Genomic DNA, 27,032 nt, shown 5'->3' with positions numbered 1-27,032 from the left:
CTTATCTCCTTATACTTTTCCTAGACACTTTTGTTTGTAGCAGAATTGCCGGCTTTGAGGTTTTTAAATGCTTTCGGGAAGAACGCAGAGGCTGCCCAAAGAGGATGCCCTGCATTTTCTTTCAACATCTTTCGGTGCAAATTGGGTGCTCTGGGGTGGAGCTCCATTATCGCTACCCCACTGCATTCTTCTCCCCTCATCCAGGTGGCAGTCCACCCCTGATTTAGAGGGAAATAGGAAAAATGTATTTACCTACAACCTAAGTGATCTAGCCCTAGTATCTTAAGGAATCCTGCCCCCAGAAATCCTAGTAAAACCTGAGTTAAGTGTGCAAATTAAGAATCTTCCATCACTGGATCTTGACATACTGTAACTTTTATTTATTTATTTATTGGATTTGTATGCCGCCCCTCTCCGTAGACTTGGGGCGGCTAACAACAATAATTAAAAACAGCATGTAAATCCAATACTAGAACCACTAAAAAACCCTTATTTGAAAACCAATCATACATGCAAACAAACATACCATGCATAAATTGTAAAGGCCTAGGGGGAAAGAGTATCTCAGTTCCCCCATGCCTGGTGGCAGAGGTGGGTTTTAAGGAGCTTACGAATGGCGAGAAGGGTGGGGGCTATTCTAATCTCCGAGGGGAGTTGGTTCCAGAGGGCCGGGGCTACCACAGAGAAGGTTCTTCCCCTGGGCCCCGCCAAACAACATTGTTTAGTTGACGAGACCCGGAGAAGGCCCACTCTGTGGGACCTAACTGGTCGCTGGGATTCATGCAGCAGAAGGTGGTCCCTGAGATAATCTGGTCCGGTGCCATGGAGGGCTTGATAGGTCATAACCAACATTTTGAATTGTGACCGGAAACTGATCGGCAACCGATGCAGACTTCATGTTGGTGTTATATGGACACTGATGTCCCCTTTACAGTTAGGACAACAGTTCCAGAGACCATTGTATTTTAATTCTTGTTCTCTTGTTTGCTTTTATCTTAGTATTAAAAAAAATAACCTATGAGCTTACAAGCCATTAGTGCAAGTTACTTACCGTTTTATTGCTTAGTCATCTCATCTTCTTCTGCATAATTACCTAAGCAAATGAATACTGAAATCCTAGGAAGCACATCTTGTGCAAGCAGTTTGCATATCTAAATAATAGGATTTTAAAATACTGTATATATATATATATCAGTTTCATCAAAAATATTAAAGCAGTTTTCATAAAATTATAGACTTCAACCTATCTGTCAAGATAAGAATAAAATATTGTATGAACAATGCAAAGGATCTTCATACTATTCTTTTGAAAGTATAAAATAGTTTTTTGAAATCAAATATTCATGCCTACTTCAAAAACGAAGTAGGAAAAACAATGTTTTAATGGGAAAAAAATGCTTTTTAGTCTGCAATGGAAGAACTACAGATAATTGGAAAGACCACTTGGATGTAGCTCTTATTTACCTCTGCTGAAGCTTGTCTGGAAACACAGCACAATGTGTGAAAAATAAAGATTTGCAAAACAGCTTCACTCACTAGAGTAAGACAGTGTCATGGCATGGATAAATGAAGTGCTCCTACACCAAGCCGGCCATTTAGCTTTTCCTGGCCACCCACATCCAAATGGGTGCTTTCTGTCCGGGCATAAATCTGTGCAGAAGATTATTATTATTATTATTATTATTATTATTATTATTATTATTTATTAGATTTGTATACTGCCCCTCTCCGGAGACTCGGAGCAGCTTACAACAACAATACATTGTACAAATCTAATGGTTAAAAAAGGACAGTTTAAAACCCTTATTATAAAAAACAGTCATGCATCCCAAACAAACCATACATAAAATGAAATGGCCCAACGGAATCAATTTCCCCATGCCTGACGGCAGAGGTGAGTTTTTAGGAGTTTGCGAAAGGCAAGGAGGGTGGGAGCAGTCCTGATCTCCGGAGGGAGTTGATTCCAGAGGGTCGGGGCTGCCACAGAGAAGGCTCTTCCCCTGGGACCCGCCCAATGACATTATTTCATCGACAGGACCCGGAGAAGGCCAACTCTGAGGGACCTAATCTGTCCCTCGGATTTGTGCGGCAGAAGGCGGTCCTGGAGATATTCTGATCCGATGCCATGAAGGGCTTTATAGGTCATAGCCAACACTTTTGAATTGTGACCGGAAACTGATCGGCAACCAATGCAGACTGCAGAGTGTTGGTGTAACATGGGCATACCTGGGGAAGCCCATGACTGCTCTCGCAGCTGCATTCTGCACAATCTGAAGTTTCCGAACACTCTTCAAAGGTAGCCCCATGTAGAGAGCGTTACAGTAGTCGAACCTCAAGGTGATGAGGGCATGAGTGACTGTGAGCAGTGACTCCCGGTCCAGGTAGGGCCGCAACTGGTGCACCAGGCGAATCTGGGCAAACGTCCCCCTTGCCACAGCCGAAAGATGGTTCTCTAATGTTAGCTATGGATCGAGGATGCCCAAGCTGCAGCCCCTCTCCGAGGGGGTCAATAATTCTCCCCCCCCCCAGAGTAATGGACGGACAGATGGAATCGTCCTTGGGAGGCAAAACCCGCAGCCACTCCATCTTGTCAGAGTTGAGTTTGAGCCTGTAAAGCTACATCAGTGGAGCCCTGAAATGGAGCCTCGATTAAACTGAATCAACCCTTTAGGGCTGTGATGGCCAACCTATGGCACGCATACCAGAAATTTCACGCAGAATCATCTCTCCGGGCACGCGGATCATTGCCCGTTGCTTATTCCGGGTTCCGGTGCACCTGCCAACTGGTCTTCACATGCGCAGGAGTGAAACTGGAAGAGCAGTTGCCCAGTGCATATGTGCATGCCAGAAACCAGAGGATCATCTTCCTGACACGCACATGCACACTGGGCAGCTGTTTTTCTGGCTTCTGGCACACATGTGTTTGTGCACAACGTTTTGGCACGCAGTGCCGAAAAGATTCACCAACATTGCTTTAGGTCTTCACACAAGCTGGCCCAAAGAACATACCAAGGCAGCAGACATCTGCTAGAACCTTAAAGACATTCACTTTGGGGTTGATACCCTACTAACTTCTGCTTTCAAGGCTGTTGGTCTCACATTAAGAGAACCAACTATCTTGTTAGTATTTGGAAAGTCTTTAAAACCTACCCCCTTTTAAAAACAAGTTAATGTTTTTACTTTAAAATGTTATTTTAAACTAAACTTTTAGTTTAAACTTTTCCCCTTATTATTTTATATTGCTCAAAAAAATAAAGGGAACACTCAAATAACACATCCTAGATTTGAATGGATGAAATATTGTCATTGAATACTTTGTTCTGTACAAAGTTGAATGTGCACAACAGCATGTGAAATTGATTGTCGATCAGTGTTACTTCCTAAGTGGACAGTTTGATTTCACAGAAGTTTGATTTACTTGGAGTTATATTGTGCTGTTTAAGTGTTCCCTTGATTTTTTTGAGCAGTGTATTTCCATTGCAAGCTGCTCATGGGATGTTGGTAGTTGGCAATATCATAATAAAACTGCACTCTTAAGATATATTCTAGACTGGACAAATGCTGCAAATACTTTGATGTTAATTGTACTGCCAGTACAATGAAAACATTTTGAGTAACATGTTAGTTGAAATACTTGTTATCCATTCAAAGTTCTAAGGGACAACAATGTAAGTGATCTTTTCTTTATTATTAATTTGCAAGCAAAAAGTGCAGCTTTTTAAAAGGAGATTGGGAAAAGGTAGCTCCCTCATTTTGCTGATGTTTACCTAGACATTTTCTAGGTTTTATTGACACTGACTGAAAAAGGTTTTGTTACCTGTAGAAGCAAAAAATAATTTTACAATAGGTTTTAAATACACCATTATTAAAACATATATACCTTGCTATTGCAATTTATTTATTTATTTGTTTGTTTGTTTGTTTGTTTGTTTGTTTGTTTGATTGATTGATTGATTGGTTGGTTGATTGATGGTATAAGCTGCCCCTCTCCAAGGACTTGCATAAACCCTTTATTGTACGCACAGAAGACCTAGTTTATAGAGCTATAAGGTCATAGTATCTATTTGTGAACATAAATGTACAAACATGAATTGACTAATATTTATGTTGGTTTACAAAGTTTACAGAGAAGTGCAATTGTATACATGCCAAATCAGAAGTAAATCTTCTCCCAGATAAGAGTGGCTGGCGTTGCAGGATATCCCATTGATCTAAAGTGGATCAATTCCATTGAGCAGGTGGTTAGGCTGAAATAATATTTGTGTGTATAGATTGGCGTGCTGTCCATTTTTGGCTTCGTAATTGCTAACAGAGAGCAATTCTTTTAGAACAATACAAGAATCCTCTTTGAATTAAGCAGGTGAAGGGGATGTTGACGCAGAAAAGGGAGCAGCGACATGGAGAAATCAGCTCCAAATAATCCCCCAAATCATAGTCAAGTTGATAAATTATCACCAAACAGCCTATCGTATCACCACAAGGAAAAAGGACTGCACTTCAATTATGGGTCATACGTCAAAGATTGGAACTTAAGAGAATCAATGATTTAATCACTTCTCTGTGAAATGGACAGGGTCGAAATGAGATGTTCCATAACTGATTGGTGACAAGCTAGTTATCCAGGGACTTTCTTTCTTTTGAGCTTGTCATGTAGATTGAGATGAAGTTGTTCTAGAGGCTAATAACTTAGCAAGGTTTTTTTAAAAATCCTAAAGAAGGGATTATTCCCATTAGGCAACCAGGGGTGGAATGGTCTAAAAAATAAAAGAGAACATGCAATGATGCAATCATGACAGTTTAGGGCAGGAGGCTCCAACCTTGGCGACTTTAAGCCTGGCAGATTTTCAACTCCCAGAATTCCCCAGTCAGTAATACATTGACCACTCTATTGCTGAACTTGAATTTTTTGCAATCAAGTTTGGAGCTTTTTACATTGAGTTTGTATCTATTGCGAGCTCGTGTATTGTTGCGGTTGAAATTGAAGTAGTCATTGACAGGTAGGACACCGTAGCAAATAATTTTGTGTGCTATACTTAGCTCAGATCGAAGGAGACATAGTTCTAAATTATCTAGGCCCAATATTTCAAGTCTGGTGGCCTAAGTATTCTATTGCAAACAGAGGTGTGGAGGACTGAAATATCTCTGGACATTCTCAATTACATTAATGTCCGATATATAGTGCGGGTTCCAGACAGATGAGCTGTGTTCGCGAATTGGTCCAATAAATGTTTTCTATGCTCTGGTTAAAACTACAATATTACCAGAGAAGAAGCTACACAAGACTAGGTTAACCACTAGTAGGCTCTGGCACTTAGATCATTAGAGATGAGTCCTCCAAGGTCCTTTATTGAGTGGTAAATGCTGAAAAAACACACATTGATCAGATAGATCAGGGGTCTTCAAACTTGGCAATTTTAAGACTTGTGGACTTCCAACTCCCAGAATTATCCAGACAGCTATGTTGGCTGGGGAATTCTGCGAGTTGAAGTCCACCAGGCTTAAAGTCACCAAGGTTGGAGACCCCATATTTGGAGTACTGTACAGCTAGTCCTCGACTTATTACCACAGCTAAACCCAGAATTTATGTTGTCGAGAGAGAAATTTGTTAAGTGAGTTTTACCCCATTTTACGACGTTTCTTGCCATTTTTGTTAAGTGAATCCCTGCAGTTGTTAAATTAGCAACACGGCTGTTCAGTCAATCTGGCTTCCTCATTGACTTTGCTTGCCAGAGGTTTGCAAAAGTTGATCGCGACTCCAGAACACTGCAACCATCATAAATATGAACCAGTTGTCAAGCATTCCTTCGATCCTGACAGGCACAAGGTTGTCTCAACCTTCCATCCTTCCGAGGTTGATAAAATGAGGATCCTAATTGTTGGAGGCAATATGCTGATTCTGTAAACCACTGTAAAGCATGATGAACCAGTATATAAGTCTAAGTACTATTGCTATTAAGTGCAGAGTGGAAACAGGATCAACAGGCTGACACGTGTCTTGAGGTTGATGCGCTGGTGGGCTTCTAGATCCAATTTGGGATGCCTGAAGCCTGACACAGCTTGATATCTCTGTACTTGCAGAATTGCCTCTCCTGATCAGAATCTGCCAACCTCCCAAGAGGGGTTAATCAAGATCCCATCCCTGATAAGATTAAGGGAGCGGGAGCACGGAGATATACAGTATTTCCTTTCCTGGAGGTGGTCCCCATATATTGGAGTACCTTGCTAGAGATTGATGCAGTTGTGAAGAGCAGCAGATGTACTAGTTTTGGATTAACTACTGTGATCACTTTTCATTTTGCAAATTTTATTTCAATTCTTAAAAATTTCTGGCATACTACAACAGTTGCAGGCTCTACTGTCTAAACGAGATTTCTTTCCAGATTGTTGTAAGATAGAAAAAGGCTCTTTACTCAAACTTGCACACCATCACATCACAATTCAAAGTGTTGGTTATGACCTATAAAGCCCTTCATGGCACCAGACCAGAATATCTTCGGGACCGCCTCCTGCCGCACGAATCCCAGCGACCGGTTAGGTCCCACAGAGTCGGCCTTCTTCGGGTCCCGTCGACTAAACAATGTCGTCTGGCGGGACCCAGGGGAAGAGCCTTCTCTGTGGGGGCTCCGACCCTCTGGAACCAGCTCCCCCCTGAGATTAGGATTGCCCCCACCCTCCCTGCCTTTCGTAAACTCCTTAAAACCCACCTCTGTTGTCAGGCATGGGGGAACTAAATCATCTCCCCCTTGCCCATGTTGTTTTGCCGTTTGATTGATTGACTGTGTGCCTGTTTTTTATATATATTGGGATTGTTTTATGAATTTTTTAACTTAAAATTGTAATTAGATTGGTGGGTATTGGATTTGTTACTATGTACTATTTTTATTATTGTTGTGAGCCGCCCCGAGTTTGCGGAGAGGGGCGGCATATAAATCCAATAAATCTAATCTAATCTAATCACATGCTTCAAATGATGACAGGGAAAGCAACATGTATATTTCTTAAATATACATGTTTCTGCATTATTATTGATCCACAACATACTTAGTCTACCCAAAAAAAATAAGTCCAATGTTTTGTAATACTGATGCCATTGTACATCCTCCAAATCTTCAAGAGGTAAATGAATCACTTTTTGTGGCTCCGGACAAACATCTTCACTGACAAAACCCCACTTTGCACTTGTGCGCGAGTGTCAGGATTGTGCTTCAAAGAGAACACGAGCGCCCGCACGGTCTTGCGGTAGGACGTGCTAACGAGATTGGAAGAGAGATAAAACGCTTCTTGCTCAATATTTTCTGCCAGCAGGTGACCAATCTGAAAAAGAGAAAATAAGAAATGAGATCTTTATTATAAGGAGACTAAGCATTTGCAAGGGAAGTGGTTTCTTAATACATTGACCACTCTGTTGCTGAACTTGAATTCTTTGCAATGAAGGTTACATTGAGTTTGTATCTCTTGTGAGCTCCTGTATTGGTGCGGTTGAAATTGAAGTAGTCATTGACAGGTAGGACATTGTAACAAATAATTTTGTGTGCTATACTTAGCTCAGATCGAAGGAGACATAGTTCTAAATTATCTAGGCCCAATATTTCAAGTCTGGTGGCCTAAGGTATTCTGTTGCGAACAGAGGTGTGAAATTCTCCCGGTTCATTCATGCCGTTGGAGAGCCGGTTCCAATGACAATGTGAGGCTCCACCCACCCACCCGCCACCATTTTGGTTCTTTTACCCTCTGTGCATACGTAAAGCATTCTGTGCATGCGCAGAGGGTAAAAGAATCAAAATGGTGGTGCGTGGGCGGAGCCACGCACTGCTTTTGCGACCAGCTCTCCGATGACTGATAGGCACGAGCGAACCAGGAGCATTTCACCCCTGGCTCAAATAAGGAAATTCACATCACAAGTTAAACGGGAAGATCAATTTCATTTCACTGCAGCAATTACAAAATAAGGCCGCGTGGTCAGTTCCTGTTTTGGTTTTTTTCCAGCCCAACAGGAAAGTAATCTGTAGTCAGCCTGGGCTATCACACTCAAAAGCAATTATGAATGAGGGAGTATCAGTTCCCCATGGCATATAAAATTTATGTATGGTATGACTGTATGTATGGCTGATTTCTTAAATTGGGTTTTTTTTAGATTTCTTAACATTAGATTTGTTTACGTTGTCTTTTTACTGTTGTTAGCCGCCCTGAGTCTGCGGAGAGGGGCGGCATACAAATCAAATGAATGAATGGATAGATAGATAGATAGATAGATAGATAGATAGATAGATAGATAGATAGATAGATAGATAGATAGATAGATAGATAGATAGATAGATAGATAGATAACTAAATAACTAACTAACTAACTAACTAACTAACTAACTAACTAACTAACTAACATTGGTTTCTGCTGGGGTTTTAAACTACTCCAAAACCAAATCCTAGATGTTCTAAATCCTTTGGAAAACTGATTGGCAAGGCTGTAAAAGGAAATAGAGACTTTATGCATCAGTGTCAGGTATGATCAAAAGGACTTGTTAAAGCATTAATTTTGAAGCCCAGCTTCAGCATGTGCCCAGCTATATAAAATGAGATATCTAAAGAAGCAATATCAAAATAAAATAAAAGCAGCTACTGCCTACCGAAAAAAAGAGGGGGAGATTTCATTTTGATTATTGGTATCACAGTACTAAGGAGATTCCTCTTTATCTTATGTTATTTTACAGCCACTGTGGGCATAACCTCATCGCACACAACTGCATCTTATACCCAGAATGATGATGTTAAGTTTTCATTTACATTGAATAACTTATTCCTACTGGAGAGAATTACTGATCGTGGTGCCTTTGCAAAACTGTGAGTTTAAAACGCATATTCCCAATATCACTTTTCCAATTATTTAGAATATCTTGTCTGTTTTAAAACAACCGTCACTTATATGAGTGCTTATTCGAACTCCTCTGCTGATTTATACGTCTGTCTTCTTAGCAATGGCTCATATGGGAAAATTCAAATAGTAAGGTGTACAGTACAGTGGAATCACAGCTAACTACCACAATCCGTCCTGGAAAGTTGGTGGGTACCCGAAATGTTCGGTATCCGAAACATTTTTCCCCATAAGAAATAAAGGAAATAGATTTAATTGGTTCCCAGCTCATGTTGACTCGCTGGGAACCGATTAAATCTATTTCCTTTATTTCTCTCCCCATACACACACATTGTCCCTCACTCCCCCCCTTTACCTTTCGTCTCTCTGCTTTCATCTCTCTCTCTCTCTCTCTCTCTCTCTCTCTCTCTCTCTCTCTCTCTCTCTCTCTCTCTCTCTCTCTCTCCCTCCCTCCCTCCCTCTCTCTCTTTACCACCACCGGGAACGGCTAACTCAGAGGCGCACATGCCTTGTCCCTGCCAAAGCAATGCTTTGCTGCTGGGTGCGGAGCAGAACCTCCGGGAGGCCCTGCCGAGGATTCCCCAAGAGAGAGAGAGAGAGACAAAGGCAGACAGACAAGAGGTAAAGAGAGAGGGTGGAAGTGAGGCACAATGTGTTGGGGGAGGGAGAAATCGGGGATAGAAACCTAGAAGACTGACGGCAGAAAAAGACCTCATGATCCATCTAGTCTGCCCATATACTACTTTCTGTATTTTATCTTAGGATGGATATATGTTTATCCCAGGCATGTTTAAATTCAGTTACTGTGGATTTACCAACCACGTCTGCTGGAAGTTTGTTCCAAGGATCTACTACTCTTTCAGTAAAATAATATTTTCTCACGTTGCTTTTGATCTTTCCCCCAACTAACTTCAGATTGTGTCCCCTTGTTCTTGTGTTCACTTTCCTATTAAAAACACTTCCCTCCTGGACCTTATTTAACCCTTTAATATATTTAAATGTTTCGATCATGTCCCCCCTTTTCCTTCTCTCCTCCAGACTATACCAGTGATTTTCAACCTTTTTTGAGCCGCGGCACACTTTTTACATTTACAAAATCCTGGGGCACACCACCAACCAAAATGACACAAAAAGACAGTAAATATTATTTATTTATTTATTCAATTTTTATGCCCCCTTCTCCTTAGACTCAGGGCGGCTTACAACATGTTAGCAATAGCATTTTTTAACAGAGCCAGTATATTGCCCCCACAATCTGGGTCCTCATTTTACCCACCTCGGAAGGATGGAAGGCTGAGTCAACCTGGAGCTGGGGATGAGATTTTAACTGCTGACCTTCAGATCTACAGTATTTCTACATGTATTTATACATAGAACATACAATCCCATGTAACATCCCCTTATAAATACAGTCAATCATCAATCATCCCTCCTCAAATTTATACTACTGTCTCATTTCTGTCCCCCCCCCCCCTTTTATGTCTGTGTGTACTCAAACCATTTCCAAAACCAGGTGAGGGCTGGGGTTTTATTCTCTTTTATTCTTTTCAAAAACAGGTGAGGGCTGGGGGGGTTTTCTTATTATTTGGGTGCTTTTTACCATATGCTTCAAGAATCACCTCTCTCTCTCTCTTGTTTCTCTCTCCTCTCATTCTCTGCCTCAATCATTTTCTCATTTCTCCTCCCCTTTTTGTTCTCATTTCTCTCTCTCTCCTTTCCTCTTCCTATCTGTCTCTCTTGCTTTCTTTTTCTCTCTCTCTCTCTCTTGCTTTCTTTCAGTATCTCTTGCTATCTCTCTTTTTCTCTCTTGCTTTTCTTCTCTCGTGCTTTTTCTTGTTCTTTCTCTCTCTCTGTTGCTCTCTCTCATTCTCTTATTTTCTCTCTCTCTCTCTTTTCTTTCTCTCTCTCTTAGTCTCTCTCTCTCTTGTTCTCTCTTATTTTCTTTCTCTCTCTTGTTCTTTCTCTCTCTCTCATGCTTTCTCTCTCTTGTTCTTTCTCACTCTCTCTCTCTCTCTGTTGCTCTCTCTCGTTCTCTCTCTTCCTTTCTTCTCTGTGGAGGCCAGCAAAGGTTTCCCTTAGTTTGAATGTTCCGAGCAAGCAGCCCCTTTACTGACAGCCCGGGACGGGACTGTGAGAGGGGTGGGCGTTCCCACAGCGCTTGGAGCGGCTAGCGGCCGGATCGCCAGCGCCGCTGCAGCCACCGCTGTGGAAGAAGCCGCACCCCAAAAAAGCCGGAGAGAAGGAAGGATCGGGCGGGCGGGGACAGCCAAAAGTGGAAGCCTCAGCCCTGGAGCCCCCTCGCGCCCATGGCTTCTCGTCGATGTCTCTGCCTGCCCGATCCGCGGGAGTGCTAATAGCGGCGGCGGCGGGAATAGCGGGGGGGGGCTCTTGCAAGTGGAAGCCTCAGCCCTGGAGCCCCCTCGCGCCCATGGCTTCTCGTCGATGTCTCTGCCTGCCCGATCCACGGGAGTGCTAATAGCGGCGGCGGGCAGGAGCCCCCACCCCGCTATTCCCGCCGCCGCCATTAGCACTCCCGCGGATCGGGCAGGCAGAGACATCGACGAGAAGCCATGGGCGCGAGGGGGCTCCAGGGCTGAGGCTTCCACTTGCAGGAGGCCCCCCCCGCTATTCCCGCCGCCGCCGCTATTAGCAGTCCCGCGGATCGGGCAGGCAGAGACATCGACGAGAAGCCATGGGCGCGAGGGGGCTCCAGGGCTGAGGCTTCCACTTGCAGGAGCCCCTCCCCGCTATTCCCGCCGCCGCCGCTATTAGCACTCCCGATGCCACAAGTGAAAGCCTCAGCCGCTGCTATTGCCATCCCGCCGAGTCCCAAGCTCTCCTGCTGCAAAGAAGGAAGGCACGAAGAAGAAAGGCACGAAAATGAAGGTGTGAAGAAGCAAGCCGGGACACTCAACTTCCAGTTTGGAAGCGGAACTTCACGGCACACCTGACCTTGTCTCGCGGCACACCAGTGTGCCGTGGCACAGCGGTTGGGAAACGCTGGACTATACAGATTGAGTTCATTAAGTCTTTCCTGATACGTTTTATGCTTAAGACCTTCCACCATTGTTGTAGGGATGACTTCCCTTTTCTGTCGCTTTCTGGTTGGTCACATGTGGGTGACGTGGCTGTTCAGTATCCAAATTTTATTCGGTATCCGGTGCAAATTTTTAATGACATTTTTGGTTATTATCCAAAATGTTCGCTATCGAAGGCGTTCGCTAGCCGAGGTTCCACTGTATTTACTATCAACCTTCAAATTCACTTTAGAAATGAATGTTGACCAGAATTGAACTGATATGACATGACTTACTTTAATACTGCTAGGATCCAGCCTAAGCAAATCATACACCTATAATTTTACTTGTTTTACTTATGCAGCTGTCAATATGTTCCCATGTTCAACAGCAGGGAGATACTGTAAAGACAAAGGTTGACTTAGCCTTCCATCCTTCTGTTGTGGTTAGCTCTGGCCCAGCTCCTGCCCCAAGGACTGTGGATGTGGGGGAGACATCCACATGCTGCAGGCCTGTTTTGCCCCCAGTGGAATGTGCTGATGAAGGCTTCTCTGACCAAGAAGACATGAGTGACAGGGAGGAGGAGAGTGGGGCAGACAGCTCAGAAGGAGATCAATTATCTAGCTCCTCCTTGGATTCAGAATAAGAGTTAATGATACAGCCACGCATGCGGAGAGCGATGCATAGGCAACAACAACTGAGAGATTATTATCAAAGAAAATGAGGCCACCTGTGCTTGGGTGGGGCTGTGGTAATTAGTGAGGCTGCTATGGGTTTGGCCTTTGTGGAGGATTATCTGATTGTTGTGTTTCGTGACTGCTTTAATGACTTTGACCTTTTGTGTCCTGATTTTTCCCCGCTTTGAAACTAAACCAGAGCAAAGTGTGTTTCACTTTGTGAAAGAAGAAGGACTGTGAATTACCTCACAGCTGCAAGCTAAGTATCACAGAACTGATAAGGGAATTGTACAAATTACCAGTTTGTTTGGAGACGAGTGTTCTTTGCTATACAAAAAGAGGGCTTGGTTTAAGTGAATTTTCATTATAAAGAACATTGTTTTGAATTTTCAAATGTGTGTGTGTCTGCAATTTGTACCTGTGAATTTTTGGGAGGATTCTACCAGAGAACCCGACAGAACACCTTCCGAAGTCGGTAAAATGAGGACCCAGATTGTTGGGGGCAATATATGCTGACTCTGTAAACCGGTTAGAGAGGGCTATAAAGCACTGTGAAGCGGTATGTAAGCGCTATTGCTTTTGCTTAAACATAGGGAATATATAAATATAAGATGGTGGTCAAGAGGAAAGATTCTAACTCAGCTGCCCCTTAATGCCAAGGGGAAGAGCCAGATAGTTTTTCTAAAAATGAGCTGAGTTGGAGCCTGTCATATCATGGAGTGGACATTGCAGAACATTCCACAGAACATGACAACCAAAGAAAAGACATAGTTTTTCTTATGTGGATGGGGGGGGGGGGGGAATGGCGTTCTGTTAGGAAAATGGAGCTGTGTGCACTGCTCTGGTTGGCCAACGGGTGGACACGCATGTCGGAATGAGATTTGGCTTTGGCACTTGTGCAGAAGTGAAATCTTGCGAGAGGATGCATGGGCACGTGAGATTTCAGGGGGTTTGGGTGATTTTTTGCTTCTGCACATGCACATCTTCTCATGAGATTTGCCTCCTGCGCATGCGAAGGAGCCCAATCTTGTTCTGACGTGCGCATGTGCATGCCGGTCACCCAGAACTGTGCAAACAACCACGCCAGTAACGGAAGTAAGCTGCAATCCCCGCCTGGCCATAAATGATGATTCCAACCCAAAATTTGGTCTACTAAGTACAGTGGTACCTCTACTTAAGAACTTAATTTGTTCCTTGACCAGGTTCTTAAGTAGAAAGGGTTGTAAGTGGAAGCAATTTTTCCCATAGGAATCAATGTAAAAGCAAACATGCGAGCAAACCCATTAGGAAAGAAATAAAAGCTCGGAATTTGGGTGGGAGGAGGAGGAGGAAGAAGAGGAGGACAGTCGCTGCCCCGAGTGAAGGGAGCGTTTCTTTTCTCTGGACACTGGCAGAGGTTTATTCCCTCTCCAAGTGCCCAGAGAAAGGGAAATGCTTTGTTTGCTCTGGACTGCCAAAGCCTCCTTAAGCACCACCGAAAGGCTCCTCTGGCAGCCCAGAAAACCCCGAGATGGCCGGGATTAAAGGGGGAAGGGCAGGAAACTGGCCGGCCCTTCATGCCGCTCTCAAATTTCCTGGGAAATTTTTCCGGGCTCAGGTTCTTAAGTAGAAAATGGTTCTTAAGAAGAGGCAAAAAAATCTTGAAGACCCGGTTCTTATCTAGAAAAGTTCTTAAGTAGAGACACCACTGTATCTGACATTTTAGTTCTAGGACCTGCTGCTGTCTTCGTAACAAAACAGGAGGGCATAATTTTTCGGATCGAAGTTGATAAGGAATAAAAGCACTGCCTCTAAATTTTGCTTTGTAGTCTTTGGGTGCCTTGACATGCCATTTAAAGGATAATTAATGAATTCATTCAAAAGGATAATTATTATGGAGTTTAATAGAGCAAGCAAGCTGGTCATTAAGTTCAGGGAGAATTCTTGTTGTGTTCATTACGTAAGGGTACCATAGGGATCTGATATTTACCACCACTTTGTACACTATTGACCCTCTCTGTAGGGTCCCACAATAAACTCTGATTTACAAACATTTAATTACAGATATAAGCTTTGCCTGAAACATAGAACATCTATAAAAATGTAGAACATCTAGACAGAAGACCACTATTATACACCGCACACAAAATAATAACTACACTTTAACATATTTTTTCTTTCAAATGATCTCCTAAATTACCACATTGTATTGGACAATAATTTGTTTAATTATATTTCATTGAACTGATCAAGGTCAATCGAGATTATGTAACATGTTAATCTATAAACCGTACAACATGCCAATCCAAAACAAATCCTATTATGGCTAAGCAAGATTTGAAAATTTAGTCCCAAGCCAATAGTTGTGCTGCTTCTTGAAATAAGGCTACAGTGGTGGAATAAAAGATATTTTATGTTGTAAACAAGAAGTTAATTATGATATCACTTCAGCAACAGGCCCAAAATTATGTTTATTTTTTGAGGCTTTCCACCAACCGAACCAGGTTTTAAAATATTTTATTCCTTCTTCTGGTTTTAGACTTCTGTCATGCTTTTGTTGTTTCAGCTGATTTTATATTTCAATTTATTGCAGTTGATATTGTTTTTATTATCCTCCTGGGCCACTCTGGGAGTTGTGTGAAGCAAAAGGACAAAACATTTTAAATGACATTATGGTTGCAGCTACTCCAGAGGAATGCGTATGGATCTGCTTCACTAAAAATGAGCGATAATAAATATTTGGCTGCATGTTACGGGTAGGTTCACAGGAATAAGAAAAAAATGATAGAGAATGCATTTCCCCCAACAGCATACTACAACTGTAGTATTCTACAGCATTCTGCAGTGCGGTACCCTAAGGCTTTGTTTTAGGCCCAGTACTCTTCGACATCTGCATCAATGACTTGGATGAGGGGATAGATGGGGAACTCATCAAATTTACAGAAGACACCAAACTGGCAGGAATAGCCAACTCTCCAGAAGATAGGCGCAAGATACAGAAGGATCTTGACAGGCTTGAACGTTGGGCGCTATCTGATGTGGTTGGCTCACAGCCAGGCTCTCTGGCCACGAACTTTGAGCCTGATGAACCGGGGCCATCTGGGCACAGCTAGTCTGTGTGGCTGCCGAAGGAGTCAGAGAGCAAGCCGGAGGAAGAGGGAGCATCTGGGTGTGAGGAACCTACAAAGGCTATAGTTTCCCCAACTGGGGATGTGCAGTCCCCAGCAGGGGCTTTGCCAGGGTCTGAGGACAAGAAGATAAGGGACCAGACATCTGGAAACCAGCCCTCAAATGTAACCCAGCCATAAAAACTGAAACCAGACTCAGAACACATATTGCAAAACAATCAAGTAGCCTGCAAGCTCCAACTACTCAGGATATCACGCCTAATCAACAACCATTAACTAATCAGCATACTTCAGCTACATCAACGACCCTAGATGTTACCCCACTGACTCACCAGGAAGTTTCTACACAGCAGGCAATTGCTGAGCCATCAAACCACACCCAGCCACCAGTATTTATAGAAGGAAGGCAGCTTAGGTCTCGCTGTGTTCGCCTTAGAACAAAGACAGAAACACCAGCCTAAAGATGATGAGTGGGACCTCATCGAAACGTCGCCAGAAATTTCCAAATCCTACACGGGAAGAAACCCGAATATACCAAGACCGTCACACACACACACATATATATATATATATATTTGTTTTCGTAGATTTTCACAGGTATATGTATGTAGATTGTTCCGAGTTCGGGTTTTGCTCCGTGTAATATTTTGAGTGTCTATGCAATGTTTCAGTGAAGTCACATTCATCACCAGGCTGAAGTTGTAAGCTTCGTGCTCAAAATATTACACGGGGCAAAACCCGAACTCAGAACAATCTACATATATATATATACAGTATACATGCACACACACACACACACAATTGTAACTTTGGATGATGTACAGGAAAATAACCAAATGAAAAACCCAAATTAAACCAACAATATCAACAGCAAAAATCAGCGTATAATAGAAGAGATGTAGCTCAGGGTTGAACTGTGAAATTCTCAGTGCACTGTTTGGTTGTTTGCTGGAAGACGATTCATTGCCCAATTGTTTTCTGTCAGTGTTATTGTAAACTGCCCAGAGTCACTTATAGAGTGAAATGGGTCACATAAATAAATTTGATAAATAAATAAACTGGGTAACATCGTCAATGCAAGAACTCCACAACAACACATAGTCAGGGTCCATCAACACACCCTTCTCCTCTCAAAGGATAGGTTTATCTATCACCCTGGCTCAATAAAGATAATAGAGTCAGAGCTAATTTGCTGGGGCAGAGTGGTGATCATTGCAAAGGGTAAATGTCCCATAAGGTTCCTAGGTCTCATTATATGACAGTGCTTCAAGGAAGGGGTCTAGATCAGGGGTCGACAAAGTTGTTCAGAATCTAGGAGCCAGCCAAAAAATTTAGGAGCCAGAATTTTTTTTAAGCAAACTTGGTTTTTTGCCGAGTCTCCACCTGACATCGCTTTCACCCCCTCCCCCCCGGCGCAGGCCTGGCTCCGCCGAGCCGGCTCTGCTGTACTCCCGTCGGGATCCGAGGGGAGACCGTTAGTCAGAAACCGAAACAGAGAAGAAGGAAAGGGAGACCGGGCCGGGGACGCGGGTGAGGGGGGAGGAGGGGTTACTGGTCGGAAGTCACCGCGCACGCGGCCGGAGGAGGAATGAACAAAACCTCACGCCGGGAGGGGAGGGGCTTCCGCTTCTCTCCGAAGGCGGGTGAGCGGCCAAGATCGGAGCGTCTGTGTGCGGTGGGGGGGAGTGAAGGGGTTCGAGTAGGAGGCGGAATGGAGGCAAGGGGGGGAGGGAGAGACGCACGCAAGCGCAGGGGACGCTGGGAAAGCAGCTCGCTCCGAGGTTGATGGGCGGAGCTACGGAAGCCAAGATGTACCATTTCTGGGCGTAAACACAAGGCGGGAAAAATATACTGTATACCAGTGATTTTCAACCTTTTTTGAGCCGCGGCACATTTTTTACATTTACAAAATCCTGGGGCACACCACCAACCAAAATGACACAAATCTAATAAATAAATAATAAATACATACATACATACATACATACATACATACATACATACATACATACATAAATAACCCCCTCATATATACAATCCCATGTAACATCCCCTTATAAATACAGTCAATCATCAATCATCCCTCCTGAAATTTATACCACTGTCTCATTTCTGGGTACTTCTCCTGTCTTTCCCCCTTTTCTCTCTCGTGTTTCTCATTTCTCTCTCTTCCTCCCTTTTTCCCTCATTCCTTCTCCCTCTCACTTCTCCTCTTTTTCCATCCCTGTCTCTCTCCCCCCCTTATGTGTGTGTATGTATACACACTCCAACCATTTCCAAAACCAGTTGAGGGCTGGGGTTTTTTTCTCTTTTATCCTTTTCAAAAACAGGTGTGGGCTGGGGGGGTTTTCTTATTATTTGGGTGCTTTTTACCATATGCTTCAAGAATCACCTCTCTCTCTCTTTTGTTTCACTCTCCTCTCATTCTCTGCCTCAATCATTTTCTCATTTCTCCTTTTTTCTCCCCTTTTTGTTCTCATTTCTCTCACTCTCCTTTCCTCTCCCTATCTGTCTTGCTTTCTCTCTCTCTTGCTATCTTTTTCTCTCTCTTGTTCTCTTATTTTCTCTCTCTCTCTTGTTCTTTCTCTCTCTCATGCTTTCTCTCTCTTGTTCTTTCTCTCTCTGTTGCTCTCTCTCTCTTATTTTCTCTCTCTCTCTCTCTTTCCTTTCTCTCATTCCCTCTTTCTCTCTATCCTTTCTATCTCTCACTCTTTCCTTCTCTCCCTCCCTTTCTCTCTCTTTCCATTCCCTCTTTCTCTCTATCCTTTCTATCTCTCACTCTTTCCTTCTCCCCCTCTCTTTCTCTCTCTTTCCTTTCTCTCATTCCCTTTCTCTCTATCCTTTCTATCTCTCACTTTTTCTTTCTCTCCCTCCCTTTCTCTCTCTTTCCTTTCTCTCATTCCATCTTTGTCTCCTGGGGCTGACTGCGCCTGCCCTGCACCCCCCACCGCGGAGGGAAAGCATTTGGCATCGGCACCGCCAAACCCCCCCCCCCCTCCACAAGCAGCAAAAGCCTCTGCGACTGAGCCGGAAGGCAAACGGCGCACCCCACCGCTTAGGCTTTTGCTGCTCCTGGGGGGGGAGGATTTTCTCCTCCCCGCCCCCCCGGCAGCCAAACGTCGCTGGTGCAGGAAAGCAGCGTGTTAAAAGGCGCGCTGCTTTCACGGAAAACAAACCCGGCTTTCCTGGCAACGGAGGATGACAAGCAGGATGAAGCGGGGTGGAGCAACGCGAGGCTCAAGCAGGCAGCTTCCGCGCATTTCTTTCAGCGGAAGAGGAGGAGAGGGAGCGGATCGGGCGGGCGGGGGCTGCGCCTTCTACTGCCGGCGCCTCCCCGCCCCCGCCCCCCCCCAGGCAGGCAGGGGAATGGGGACTGCGCGCCCATGGAAAAGGGCACGCAGGGGGGGTATTTTGGGGTGCGCGGGCGGCGGCGGGCAATAGCCGGGGGGCGGCTTCTGCAAGTGGGAGCTCCAGGGCTGAAGCCTCAGCCCTGGAGCTCCCACTTGCAGGAGCCACCTCGCGGCACACCGGTTGAAAAACACTGCTGTATACATACAGTACAGCAGGCAACATTTTCTAGGCGCCAGACAACATTTTCTAGGCGCCACTGGCGACCAGGCGCCTGGGTTTGTCGATCCTTGGTCTAGATCATGTCTATCCTGTTAAGAGCATGTGAGATGGGCACAAATAAGGTGAGAGAAGCAGTCCCACAATATAACAAAAGAGCAATATTAGGCTACAAAGAAAATATATTTCTTAGAAATGTATCACACATTACCTCGAGTTCTAGAGCTTCTGCTAGTAGCTTCCGGGCATTCTGTCTCAGGGCCTCTGTTCTGGGATTACTCCTGACTTCAATTAAAGGTCTGTTTGAGTGGTTTTTAATAAAACTTCTCCACTCGGTGTACACCTCTTTTGCAAGAGTGGCCACATCCTGGTCCGGGTGTTTCCGCATCTTTTTCACCGTATGACCTAGGAGTAAATTAAAGATGAAGAGTAGATGGTAGCATTGAATGGGATGTTGGGATGTGGGGCAAAGCTGAAAAACATCTTTTTTGTTTTCTTCTTACAGCTGCCACTGCAATGTCGACATCCTGTTCAATGGGGAGCAATTGGCTGCTGTGGCATCTATTCCCAAGTGGTTGTTAATGTTGTTGGAGTATATTTGTTTATTTATTTATTTATTAGATTTGTATGCCGCCCCTCTTCGAAGACTCGGGGCGGCTCACAACAGTAATAAAAACAATATAGCATGTTACTCTTCTTTTTGGCAGTTTTTTTTTTAATTTGGTGACAGCAGACACCTTTGTTCAATTCTATATCGGATTTAACATATACTGTAAACAATAAACATTAGTATCAAAGCAGTCAATACTGTATTTTAATATTTTCATAGCATGGCTTTTAAGGACTGCAGTATATCTTTTGTGAAAGTTTACAGCATTCCTGAAATATTAAAGTTGCATTCATTTCAGCTAACAGCATGTTCAGTCTGTGCCATATATATATATATATATACTGTATATGTATGTGTGTGTGTGTGCAACATATTTTTGTGTAACATACACACACACATCTCAAATTATATTTATGTATATAGTATATATAAACAGGAAATGGATCATAGGAATCAGTGCTTCCAGTTATTAAATAACACAAACAATTAGATACTAATTATGCTTCTATCCCAGTGTTTCCCAACCTTGGCCACCCAAAGACATCCGGACCCCAACTCCCAGAATTCCCCAGCTAGCATTTGTGGTGCTCAGGGAGGGGGTAGCACCTCAGGAGTATGTCGTGTCCTTTTACAGCAGCTCATTTAGAGCAGCTTTTAGGGCAGCTTGTCCCCACCTGTCACTCACCTCTCACCTATAAACTGTTTCAACTCCTACCCTCAAAACGTCACTACAGAGCACTGCACACCAAGACAACTAGACACAAGAAGTTTTTTCCCGAATGACATCACTCTACTAAACAAATAATTCCCTCAACACTGTCAGACTTTTTACTAAATCTGCACTTCTATTCTACTAGTTTTTCTCATTATTCCTATCATCCTTTCCCTCCCACTTAGGACTGTATGACTGTAAGTTGTTGCTTGTATCCTAAGATTTTTATTAATATTGATTGTTTCTTCATTGCTTATTTGACACCTAACCATTAAGTGTTGCACCACATGATTCTTGACAAATGTATCTTTTTCTTTTATGTACGCTGAGAGCATATGCACTAAGACAAATTCACACTTGGCCAATAAAATTCTATTCTATTCTATTCTATGGCTCCTAGTAGCTGTAGCATGCGCAGCAGCCACACCTTGGGCAACAGCTTCAACAGGCTGGCCAAACCAGGCTAAGAGTAGCCGATGGATCATTGACCTTCATTGAGATAGGGACCTGTCTATCCCAAGCATATAAGAACAGATTCTGGTGGATTGAGTGGATGAAACCTACTAGAATAAGTCAACGGTCATGAAGGCGGTCTCTGCAAGCGATGTGGTATGCTAAGAACATGGCAAGACACGAAAGACATCCTGGTCAACCACTAGGAGAAAGGAAACACTGACTGCAAACCTCCACTGCCTTGTGGCTATATCCATAATTGGAAAAGGCTTCAGGAGTAAACCTTGAGGCAAAATCTGGAGCCAGAATCCCAGAAGCAGTTTGTGCCTGTGTACAGTCACATTCTGATAACTCCTGTGACGTAGCTGGAACCAATCGTATTGGCCTTCTCCATTCCATTGGAATATTTCAGAGATGTGGAGAGGGGGGATCTGCTGCTTGGGTAACATTCTATCCTCCATACTAACCTACCCAGGCTTCATGCTCTGGGGAATCAGGAGCATGATACCATGGTCTTTCAAGATTGAAGGATGCCAATGCAATTATTATTATTGTTGTTGTTGTTGCTGTTGTTGTTGTTAGTATTATTATTGTTGTTGTTGTTGTTGTTGTTGTTATTATTTGAGACTCATTGTGACATCGAGATTTAGCAAGAGAGAGGAATTAGGTAAAACCGGGGAGAAAAATAATTCAAATGCATTATTGAACTGCCCCAATTTACTCCAACAATGCCATGATTCTGGCCTCTCTTGACAGAATATAAAAAACATAGAAACACAGAAGATTGACGGCAGAAAAAGACCTCATGGTCCATCTAGTCTGTCCTTATACTATTTCCTGTATTTTATCTTACAATGGATATATGTTTATCCCAGGCATGTTTAAATTCAGTAACTGTGGATTTGCCAACCACGTCTGCTGGAAGTTTGTTCCAAGTATCTACTACTCTTTCAGTAAAATATTTTCTAACGTTACTTCTAATCTTTCCCCCAACTAACCTCAGATTGTGCCCCCTTGTTCTTGTGTTCACTTTCATATTAAAAACACTTCCCTCCTGAACCTTATTTAACCCTTTAACATATTTAAAAGTTTCGATCATGTCCCCCCCTTCCTTTCTGTCCTCCAGACTATACAGATTGAGTTCATTAAGTCTTTCCTGATAAGTGGTCTCACCAGCGCTCTATCACAATCTCCCTCTTCTTGCTTGTTATACCTCTAGCTATGCAGCCAAGCATTCTACTTGCTTTCCCTACTGCCTGACTGCACTGTTCACCCATTTTGAGACTGTCAGAAATCACTACCCCTAAATCCTTCTCCTCTGAAGTTTTTGCTAACACAGAACTGCCAATACAATACTCAGATTGAGGATTCCTTTTGCCCAAGTGCATTATTTTACATTTGGAAACATTAAACTGCAGTTTCCATTGCTTTGACCACTTATCTAGTAAAGCTAAATTGTTACCTATTTTCGTTGAAAGCAAAATTTCCTTGGAGGGTAGTTTCTTCTTTAACTCTGTCAAGGCCTCAATTAGGTTCTCCTTAGGTTGAATTGAAAGCTCCAGTACGGATTTCCATCTTTTTATATCTTCTACAACTACTACTCTCTAGGAAAGAAACCCATCATTAGGAGTTAGAATGAGACACACATATTTACTGCAAACTCATTTTCTGTGCTTTGTGTCAGCAAACAGTGCCGTTACTGCCCTCTAAATTATTGATGATGATGGACAGTGAAATACAGAAAATCGGATAATCCACACAGATGAGTATTTGTTTCACAGCAAGTCCCTGATGTAAAGTGAGTGAACTCTAGAAAGCAAAATCAACTCATTAGGCTGCCATCTTCAATTCACTTACTATTCTGAAGAGTGTGCATAGAGAAAAGACTCTTCATAAAAACATGAGAACACTGCATAATATTGCCAACTACACAATTCTTCACTATTAAACTAAATATGCACTTGCTTGCTTTTGCTCTCTTGGCCCCACACACATATTAACTGTCATACTGCTGTATCTGTTTTGCATCGTTCATATTCTTCTGATTTATTCCTCTACCAAATAAATTTTTCCACTGCTCTCTTCCTTATGAAATTATATTATTTTCTCTTCCTCAAGATTTTTCTTTTCTTCTGGTTAATTTCTAAACTCTTCCCATTTCATGAGCCGAGGTGGCGCAGTAGAATAAATTAGGATGCTTAAAATTTCCTCTTTTTTTGTAAATGTTACTCTTTAAATAAAAGAGAGGAAAAAAGGACAATTCTTCCAGATTATTGCTTTGCCTTTTGAGAGAAACATCTAAAATGGGTGTTCATTGGAAGTATTTTCTAAATACAGTATTTATATAATTAAAAATGCTATCCCATTAATGTGAAATTACAACTTTTTCAAAATATTCATTCATTTTTGAATTAGTTTGAAATAGTTTCATTTTGATCTGATAGCTCAACTTTTCAAATGAATATTTTTACTTTACTAGGCATCAATGTTCCCTCTAATTTTTTTTTGGAGTGGGCGGAAAAGTATAATGTCTGAGCGGCAGTCCCCTTGGGACTGGGCGGCATAGAAGTATGTATGTATGTATGTATGTATGTATGTATGTATGTATGTATGTATGTATGTATAAATAAATAAATAAATAAATAAATATAATAAATCCCTTCTTTTTTATTAAAAGAAATTAATAATAAAACAAAACAAAACTCTATTACTATTAAAACTAAAACAATCAGCAAATCCAAAAACATAACTATTAATAAAAACAGGTGAGGGCTGGGGGGGGGGGTTTCTGTTATTATTTAAGTGCTTTTACCATATGCTTTAAATCAAGAGTCACTTCTCTCTGTTTCTCTCTCTTTCCTGTCATTCTCTGCCTCAATCATTTTCTCATTTCTCTTTTTTTCTCCCCTTTTTTCTATCATTTCTCTCTCCCTCTCTTCCTTCCACTCCTCTCTCTCTCTTGCTTTCTTCCTCTCTCTCACTCTCTCACTCTCTTCCTTCCTCTCTCCTCTCTCTTTCTTTCTTGCTCTCTCACTCTCTTTTCCTTCCTATCTTCTCTCTCTCTCTCTCTTTCTCTCCCTTCCTTTCTTTCCTTCTCTCTTCCTTCCACTTTTTTCTCTTTCTCTCTCTCTTTTCCTTCCTTCCCCTCTTCCCCTCCCTCTCCCTCTTTCTCCCTCTCTCCCTTTATATTTATCTCTTCCTTCCTTCCTCTCTTCCTCCCTTTCTCTCTCCCTTTCATTCACTTTTCTCTCCCTTCCTTCCCTCCCTCCCTCGTTCTTTCCTCTCCTCTTTCCCTCCCTCTCTTTCCCTTCTTTCTCTCCACGTCTCCGGCGGGCAGCCGGCTTTGCTGACCGGCACAAGGCTCAAGCCAGCTGCCCGGAAAGCCAGGAAGGTCCTCCTGCCCCACCCCCAGCCGAAAACACAACGGAGGTCTGCCGCCACCAGCTTGAGCCTCCCGTTGCTCCACGCTGCTTCGCCTGTCATCCTGGACCTCCGTTGTGTTTTCGGGAGGGAGCGGCAGGAAAGCCCTGTACTGGCCAGGAAAGCTGGCTTTCCGGGAAAGCCGTGTGCTTTTCAGACACGCTGCTTTCCTGCAACTCTTTCCTGGGCGGGGGGGGGGGGGGGAGGCCACTTCCCCCCCCCCCAGGAAAGAGGTGCAGGAAAGCAGCATGTTTAAAAGGCGCGCTGCTTTCCTGGCCGGCACAGGGCTTTCCCGCCGCTCCCCCCAGAAAACACAACGGAGGTCCAGGATGACAGGCGAAGCGGCGTAGAGCAATGGGAGGCTCAAGCAGGCAGCCTCCGCGCTTTTATTTCGGCAGAAGAGGAGAGGGGGCGGATCGGGCGGGCGGGGGGGCAGCGCCAAGAGGCCATGGGCACGAGGGGGCTGGAGGCGCGGTGAGGAGGCAGGGGCGGCCATGGCTCCCTTCTACTGCGGGCGCCTCCCCGCCCCCCCACCCCCGCGGGCTGGCAGGGGGATGGGGAGTGCACGCCCGTGGAAAAGGGTGCGTGGGGGGGTATTTTGGGGCGCACGCGTGCTCGCGCGTGCAGCTTACGGGGAACGCTGCTAGGCATTGCTGGCTAGTAAGAGTTATTAAAGCCAGCTTTATGGGAGGCAAACAATAAATGTGCTGATTTGCTAACCAAGGTAAGGATCATAGGAGAAGCTGTCTCATTTCATTTTGTTGGCTCCATTTTCAAATGTATAAGCTACATTTGATGTTATTACTATGTTTGATGTTACAATAGTTCTCAATATGTTCACTGAACCTCCATTTTGGCCAATCATTTAATCCATTCGCTATGTCAAATTCGCTATGTCACATTGACGTCACGTGACATTTTGTGACATTTTTGTGACATTTTTCCCATTTGCGGAGCATGGCATGGACATGGCCTGCATCTGGCCTGTGGCCCACCAGTTTAACATTCCTGATTTAAAGTATAAACATTTCTTTAAACTTTAATAACATTCATTCATTATTCTTTGAAAGTCTACTTGAAGGCTGATAAAAATAAATTCAAAAGTTATTTTTGAGATGTTTCATTTGGATCATATATTGAAATTACAGGGTTCTAGAAAAGTTAATAGTCATGCTTGTGATATTTTTGTTAATTATATTTCTTTGCATGAAAAAAATTAGCCTTTTCTTGTAAACACCCCCCCCCCCCCGCCCCCAGAATGATTGCCCTATTGGATTTTAAATACTTATTTTGGGAGAGTGTTCCAGCTTTACAATTTATCCCCTCAGAAACACTGTCATGGGGGGTTTTTTTAAATCAAAGAAAGAAATTTAAATTATTACAATGTAATTATCAGTGGTATACAGGGTGAGTTCCAAAAGTAATGCAATTTTTTAAAAATAATTTATTGAACAGATTTGCACAAACACTTAAAATTCTTCAAAGTACTGTACTGTCCTTGGGCCTCTACACATTTTTGCCAGTGACTCTGCCATGACTGGTACGCATCCTGGAAGGCGTCTTCGGGGACCTCTCGCAAGGTCTTCGTCACGGCTGATTGGATCTCTTCTATGGACGAAAAACGCGCCTGGCCACAACGCGTTACGAGTCCGTGAGTTCCTGGCCAAACACCAAGTGCCAACGCTGCCCCATCCCCCCTATAGTCCTGACGTCGCCCCAGACTTCTTTTTGTTCCCAGCCCTGAAAGGAACCCGTTTTTTGTCCATAGAAGAGATCCAATCAGCTGTGATGAAGACCTTGCGAGAGGTCCCCAAAGATGCCTTCCAGGGCGCGTACCGGTCATGGCAGAGTTGCTGGAAAAATTGTGTAGAGGCCCAGGGACAGTACTTTGAAGAACTTTAAGTGGTTGGGTAAATCTTTTCAATAAATTACTTTTTAAAAAAATTATTGCATTACTTTTAGAACAAACCCTGTATTTGGGAAACCATCTGAAACTTACCTTTAGAGATTCTATTGTAGCTTGTTTATAAACCTTTTCCCCAGGATGGTTCTTTGTTGGTTCTTCTTTAGTTCTGGGTGTTCTTATAACAAATTTATCCATCATCTAATGATTCCTAAACAGGAACAAATAACTGTTTATAGCAAGATGTCAGTTCTGTCTGAAATGAAAGGAGGAAAGGAAGGATGATGAACAAATAAATAAATAAATAAATAGTGACCTTTCAGCTTAAACTAAAAGCACAAGACATGTAAATAATGTAAAAGTCGACAAGGCGTCTGTGCTCAAAAAATAATATAATATAAATACGAGGGTTAAAATGTGTTTGTGTGAGCATGAACTGGGTACCATTTAACAATGTTCAAGAGAGATCGGGAACCAAGCTGTTGAATGTCTGTCATTGTTGAGAAGCACAACTCTTGGCACTTTTCCAATTGAGGGTGGGGGTTTTTTCCCTTTAAGTAATAGATTAATTTGGTAAAAGGTAATAGAAGACGAGCTGCATCTCACCTGGGAAACAACATCACTTGTCCAGGATGCCTGTTCATTGCCGGAACTGCTTCTCCTTCCGTTTCTCGCCTCCCCTCTCCCCCTCTTACTG

General features: G+C 43.1%; 1 protein-coding gene and 1 long non-coding RNA gene across 5 annotated transcripts in view; one reads left to right on the top strand and one right to left on the bottom strand.

The window, feature by feature from the left end:
- Nucleotides 1–8,839, top strand: part of LOC139164190 (uncharacterized) — a 14,307-nt gene extending 5,468 nt beyond the window's left edge. The window contains exon 2 of the long non-coding RNA XR_011558586.1: nt 8,709–8,839. This is a non-coding gene — a long non-coding RNA (uncharacterized lncRNA). The remainder of the gene's footprint in view (nt 1–8,708) is intronic.
- Nucleotides 6,288–27,032, bottom strand: TCEANC2 (transcription elongation factor A N-terminal and central domain containing 2). 4 transcript variants are annotated; one of them, XM_070745964.1, is made up of 5 exons: nt 26,942–27,032; nt 26,432–26,546; nt 22,475–22,616; nt 19,449–19,642; nt 6,288–7,314 (listed from the first exon to the last, which is right to left on the bottom strand). In XM_070745964.1, the coding sequence occupies exons 2-5, from the start codon at nt 26,534–26,536 to the stop codon at nt 7,126–7,128; spliced, it is 630 nt and encodes a 209-aa protein (XP_070602065.1). In that variant the 5' UTR covers nt 26,537–26,546; nt 26,942–27,032; the 3' UTR covers nt 6,288–7,125. The 4 variants fall into 4 exon arrangements, with proteins under 4 accessions (XP_070602065.1, XP_070602064.1, XP_070602066.1 ...); XM_070745963.1 differs by having other exon boundaries at nt 26,432–26,591; nt 26,942–27,030; XM_070745965.1 differs by having other exon boundaries at nt 26,432–26,587; nt 26,942–27,028.

This window comes from Erythrolamprus reginae, chromosome 3, assembly GCF_031021105.1.
Source record: "Erythrolamprus reginae isolate rEryReg1 chromosome 3, rEryReg1.hap1, whole genome shotgun sequence".
In the NCBI taxonomy this organism is placed as follows: Eukaryota; Metazoa; Chordata; class Lepidosauria; order Squamata; family Dipsadidae; genus Erythrolamprus; species Erythrolamprus reginae.
Note: the sequence above shows the minus strand (reverse complement) of the source record. Positions and strands in the feature narration are given on the sequence as shown.